This window comes from Cygnus atratus, chromosome 6, assembly GCF_013377495.2.
Source record: "Cygnus atratus isolate AKBS03 ecotype Queensland, Australia chromosome 6, CAtr_DNAZoo_HiC_assembly, whole genome shotgun sequence".
In the NCBI taxonomy this organism is placed as follows: domain Eukaryota; kingdom Metazoa; phylum Chordata; class Aves; order Anseriformes; family Anatidae; genus Cygnus; species Cygnus atratus.
In genome coordinates this window covers 36,530,082-36,536,481 of record NC_066367.1, presented here as the reverse complement: position 1 = coordinate 36,536,481, position 6,400 = coordinate 36,530,082, and the positions used below count along the sequence as shown (strand labels likewise).

The 6,400-nt window shown below is 38.1% G+C and overlaps 1 protein-coding gene across 16 annotated transcripts in view; it reads left to right on the top strand.

The window, feature by feature from the left end:
• ZEB2 (zinc finger E-box binding homeobox 2) overlaps positions 1-6,400 on the top strand; it is a 113,255-nt gene that overhangs the window by 81,377 nt on the left and 25,478 nt on the right. For 9 of the 16 annotated variants that reach the window (XM_035555978.2, XM_050711507.1, XM_050711510.1 and 6 more), the window contains 2 exons: positions 146-403; positions 5,936-6,007. In XM_035555978.2, coding sequence (XP_035411871.1) covers positions 146-403; positions 5,936-6,007 — 330 coding nt within the window. The remainder of the gene's footprint in view (positions 1-145; positions 404-5,935; positions 6,008-6,400) is intronic. The other 7 variants (XM_050711512.1, XM_050711514.1, XM_050711519.1 and 4 more) reach the window with 3 other exon arrangements.

Below are 6,400 nucleotides of genomic sequence, written 5' to 3'. Positions count from 1 at the left end.
AGAAGTTTTAAAATGTGAGAAATCTTAATACCAAGTTTTGTTGACATTGCTAGCTAATTAAATTATCAATTAGTTTGCATGCAAGGACCTGGTTAGTAAAGGGGATTTCTCTTAATGGTTTGTGTTCTCTGCTTTTTTTCCACAGTAGTGAACTATGAAAATGTAGTGGAAACGGGTTCAGAAACAGATGAGGAGGACAAGCTACACATTGCTGAAGACGAGAGTGCTATCAACACGCTGGACCAGGAAACCAGCCCAGCCAGCGTGCCCAACCATGAGTCTTCCCCACATGTGAGCCAAGCAGCGTTGCCCAGAGAGGAAGAGGAAGATGAAATGAGGGAAAGTGGAGTAGATCACACCTGGCACAACAACGAGATCCTGCAAGCCTCTGTAGATGGTCCAGGTAGGGCGGGAGTTTCAATTCCTGCAATACTTCACCTGTCCTTCCTGTTTTCACTAAAATAGGCTTGTGGTGAAGAAAACGGATGAGTAAAATATACTTCCTACCCTGGTCGGGCTTGCCTCTCGCAGATTGCAATACAGGTGGTGGTGGCACATCGCTTGGGATGCCACCACGACCCCGCTGCTTTTTCCCTGCAGACCTGGTCTGTCCCAGGGATCCCATCCCTGCCTGGAGTGAGCCGCTTAATAGCTCTGCTTAAATGTATAACATTTAACTTTGGTGTCGCCCTTCAAATGCGAGCAGGGTCAAGTATGATTAAAACAATGTATTTTTAATGCCACATAACGAGGAAACCGAATATATTCTGTATGTATATGAGATACATAACAGGCTTGCTATAGCAGCCCGGTACTGCTCCATCCTCAAGAGCTATTTATGAGTTCAGTTCAGTTTCAGTGTCTGACACCTCTTATTGTAATTCAACTGTCTAATCATTTCCTTTTGTTAAGTGTGAATGTGATTTCACACTTCTACCTGGTCAGGTAGCTTTCTTATTATTTAACAGTTAAGTACTTGATAATGATTCCCACTGTTTAGTGGGATTCTCCAGGGAAGGAAGGATGAGTGCAGGCCAACTATAATAAAAACAAGGGAAATTATGTTAGAACTGAAACTTTGTGTTCAACATTGTGTAAATGGAAATCCCTGATCTAAAAATCTACATACGACAGAGGAGCACTAAAGTGTGAAAATGCTACCAAGAAAGAGAATTTGCATTCTTTCCACAAAGTTTATCTGCCCACTAGTTTGGAAAGATAATGGGTCAAATATTCAGTGTATGGAAATAGGAGTAGTACAGCTGCAGCCATTGGAGCGGCGTTGATTTACTTCAGCTCAAAGAGCTGGTCCGAACTGTAGCGGGTTGTCCGCAGAGTTTTGCAGGGATGCATTTTTCTCCCTCGCCTATTTCAAAGTACTGGTAGCATCATTCTTAAAACTGCCCCTTAGTCTCTAAGCATCAAAGCAAATAATGCTGGCTTGAAAAGAGATGAGCGAAATAAGGGAAAAGAAGCAGGAAGTGATTTTATCTTTACTCAACATTACCATTTCAGATAATAGTGTTTTATATATATTCATGTATAAAAAATACAATGCCACCATTGCTAAAAAAGACATTGCTTTGAAAGAAGATGCAGCATGCTACCCTGACTATAACAAAGCCCCCTTTTTTTCCCCCAGTTTTCCTGCAAAACATAAGTTTGTGCTCTCAGAGCTTCATATATATGTGTGTGTGTGTGTATATATATATAATTTTTTTTTTTGGTTAGGGTTTCTATAATCCTTGTGATTCCATACATAAACATTTATTGCTATATCCATTAAGACTTAAGGTTTTAGATTTTCAACTATGAGGGAGAACTCAGCCAAAGATGCTTGAAAGATAAATACGTTTAATTAGGGGCAGAGGATGATCATTAAAGGAAGTCTGACTGCTGCAGAAGTCATTAACAATCTTAAATGAAATTTTTATTTTTATGATAGCCATTTACATGTATAATAAGAGCCAATGATTCTTGGGAGCAGTGTGACAGAAACAGAGTGTAGCGAGAACTCATGTAAGACATACTATTTAAATGAGCTGGTGTTAGCTATTCATATTTGTTAATGAACTAGATATGCAGGGCTATAAGAATGAATGTTCTGATGCTTTAAATTTTAATATCTAGAAATCAAGGGTAAGGACCAATTACTAGAATTTCCACCCTTAAAGGAATAATTAATAATGATATAACAAATGTACGACTCCAAACTTCTAAAAAGTTTGCTTTTTAAAATTAGGATCAATAGTTAAAAATGATCAAAACCACTGGAGTTCAGGCTTTACATTTTGTACTGGCAGTAGGATACTGCACTGGGCATGGAACATAATTCTCAGTGTTTTAAATATAATAATCCATGAGATTGCTTTGCTGAGTCTTTTGATCACCTGTAGTTAATGAGGCCTGCGGCACAAATGAACAGGCTGTTCTTCTGCCCTTACCTTTATGGTAAATAAAACAGCGTTCTACTCTTACAGTAATTAAATAAAATGTAAATCCCTAATCCTATTTAGCCATTCTAGTTAGAGAGTCCCAGAAAGTTGCTCTGCTATTACCTGTCTAGTTCTAATGATTGGTCGTGATTTATTGTGTGTTTTTTTTTTTATTGTTCTAAAAGTGCTCTGATGTGGTGCCTTGATGTCTAATGAAAAGAGATTGGTCTTAAAAAGCTACTCATTGTTTATCCTGACTCTTAGATAACACATTTTTCTTCTGATAAAATATTTTTCTTATTTATTGTTCAAAACACACAATATAGACAATAATTCTAATTCTGGTGCTGTTTTATTCAGTGGTGTTTTATCCCTGGTGCCTGACTGTCTACCCGAGTACCTCAGCACATAGCTTTACTCTGAGATAAGCCCCCTCTCCTTTGCTCTTTCTCCCATGCTTTCTGTAGTTTGTCTGCAGGATGCAGGTTTTGAACTGAAGAGCGCAGTGGAGTTCTTACTGTGCCTTTCCGGTTTCAGCACAATCAAAGTTTTGTGTTTGGAATTGTCCTTGACATTCTTTCGTCCCACAATGGGGTGGACACAGTGTGCTGGAAACCATGACATCATTATCATTGACACAGACTTAAATAAATCACCTGCATCTTGGCCTCTTTCTGCTTATTCAAGGATTCTTCATCCGAAGGAAGAAAGTGCTCTTTATTTTTACAAACCTTTATCCCAAGGGTGGCTGGAAAATGCAAACTTTTACAAGTGTTTTCAAAATAAATACAGTATGTGGTTTTAGACAGACACATTACATTTGGTCAGATGTGCTCTGAATAGTTAGGTGCTCTCCAAAAAATAAACCAGCAAAGCCCCCACTTACGATCCATTCAAATTAAATAAATGCTAAGTGCATGTTTGGAGATCCTCTGCTGCATCTGCACGCGCAGGGGACTGTCCTGCCTGCGTGCACGTTGGTTTTGCTCTCCACTTACAAGCTCACAAGCAGGTCCGGAGATTTGTACTTTGTAATTTACCATGTGAATGCTGAGGGCGAGAGGAAGAAAAGGCTTTGAATATTTTTAAGATACAGAAAGTGTAATGCGGGGTCACAGATTTTAGGAAGAGGGCAGGTTTAGGTAAAGAAAAGTCATGTTAACCGAGTGTCGCAATGCTAAAGGCGAGATTGTGCAACCGTCAGCTAAATGAGAATAAAAATGCACATGAAAAATTACAGAGTGTACTCCTGTGACCTGCACAAAGTGAGAAGCAGCACAGAGCCTTGGTGAGCATTTAATAATTTTTGGGAAGCAACTAGACACTGTAACTTCTCTTTACCAGAGAAGAGAATGACAATGAGGAAGGAAGTGCAGCAGAAATCTTGAACATTACCACTATTATGCAAAAAAAAAAAAAAAAAAAAAAAGGCTGTTAACTGTTTTCCCCTTGCTGACTGGGTTGACGTGCCCTCAGATGGAAAACTTCTGATACTTGTGACTCCTTACTACCAGAAATCACATGAGATGATCAAGGAAGAAAATCACAATAACTATATTTATATCTAACACCGAACTTCTCAGAAATACTGTACCTTGATTAAAATTTCTGGTAGGCTGCAATAAAAATATCAGATGCAAGACGAGCCCAGCAGATCAATTATCATAATTGACAACATTTTATTAATACATATTGAACTCCTAAATGTTTTGGACGCAAGATATCCCTGTGAAAATGATCCGTAGAGAGGCAGAATGCCAGATCTGGGAAAAGAATCAAGGCTGGCTTGTCTGCTGTACAGTTTAAACAAATATTTTTCATCTGGTCTGCATATTCTATGCTTTTGTACAAATTTAGCATCTGTTTGTACCTGCATATTTTAACTTAAGAGCTTTCATTAAATTTTTTTTTTAAGCTTCAAAGCCATAAACATGTATATTTATACCACAGTATTGTACGCCAGTTGTAAAGCTCTGAATTAAGTCATTCTGTGCTTTAGTTTTGATTAGAATGATACAATTAGAACCTGTTATTCTACCAACTAATTACTTGTAGAATGTGACATCTGAAGAATACTACAAGATTACAAATTTAGGAATGAACTGAGAATGTGCTCTGTTTATATTATTCGCCTATCTTTAGTCAAATCATTGTCATGGAAATGGATTAATACTGGGCCAGTTTCTGTCCTCATCAAAATCTTTATCACAAAAATGAGTAATAAGAATTTTAGTGCTTTGCGTATCAATAAGATTTTAATAGCATGCTTTGATCTTCTTGCTGGTCTATCACTTGATTGGCTAACCAGCATCCATCTTCCTGAATCATCATCGATTTGTGTTCATTTCTGGGAAATTCTCTCTCTTTTTTCTTTTTTTTTTTTTTTGTCATTGTTGAACCATTTCTGGGGGCCTTTTGGCATTTTATTTCTTACAAGCACAGCTAAATGGAAGACAACAGCAGATTCTTCACTTAAATCTCAAATACTCAATGCTTTCACTTAAAAAAAAAAAAAAAAAGTTTGTGCATGTCTTCAAATAGCGAAAGGATGGCATTTGGGAGAAGTTGAAAAGGCGAGAAAGGAAAGTTCTGTATATTTATTTCTGCCTGTGAAAATCGTTTGGAAGGTTAAATCTTGACCGAGCTGTATGTGTGAATACCTGTTGCACATGAACTAACAAATTAGCAGCAAGAAACCAAGTTTGACAGGCACTTCAAGGCAGGCTGAAACATCTATGAAAATAAGCAGTGACGGAGCTGCATCCAGCCTCTTATAACTGCTATTTTAAACATACTCTGAACCCCTCAGTTTCACAGAAACTAAACTGATCCATGATAAATATGTAGCAAATAATTCTACACATATCGTGCTCATTTGCATGTGAATTAACCCAATTTATGGCCATAAAGGCAGACTTTGTCAGTGCACAGAGAGTGCACAGAGGATGCAAACAAATTGTATGGGCAGACAGGAGCTGCCCACAGTTGAAAATTTGTTACATTTCTGTGCCACTTGATATTAATAAATGCTTCACGTCGAATGAGGTTAAAATGACGATGACAACTCAAAAGATCTGTGTGGCGATAGATAGAAAGAGAGATATAAGATCTTCTGTCTTCCTTTTGTATTTGCTGTTTCTTCCAGGTACAGATCTTTCAGTGTCTGTTAACTGATTATTTCTTTTAAATATGAAAAAAATCCCTTTTTTATCACCGGGGTGCTTATTCGATTTGATATTGGGAAAAGCCCTTCATTTACTCCGAACAAATAGTTCTGTTTTCCACCACTTGCTGTAATGTTTAAAGTAAATAAGTTCTTGTCCGTCCAGCACTGCTGAATGCATTCAGTTGCCAGAACAAAGCCATTGTATAGAGGGCCACAACAGCCCTTTTCTCTGCTTCCTTCAGACAAATCTTCCCCGTTCCTGCAATGTGCTTGCTAGCTTTGTGAGCAGTTCCAGAATGTGCAAATGCTAAAAGTGTGCATGCTTATTTCACAGAAGAAATGAAGGAAGATTATGACACTATGGGGCCTGAAGCCGCAATTCAGACCACTGGAAACAATGGTACAGGTAAGGTGTTGGGTTATCTGAACGTCACTTTTATTCTGTATCATTTAGAATTAGCTGTGCATGAAGAGAAGAAGTGACAAAACAATTATTCTTGTTTGCAGTTTAACAACTGGGAAACGTTTACATACTTCTCTTACTTTCAATTTATTTTTTTGCAATTTGATCTCAACAGTAGAGTGAAACACTGGCTCGGTGAGAGCCCTTGCTACCCCTCCCATGCCCTGCAACATTTCAGCCCATAACACGTTTTAACTGCATCCTTGTAAGCTAATAGTTTGCAGCAGCATGAGGAGATGTTTTCCCAGCGCGGGCAAATACAGTATAGTTTAAAGTAGCTGGACCAGGATACAGGAGTCTTTTAATGAGAGAGACTGTACAAAGAGCTTGATAATG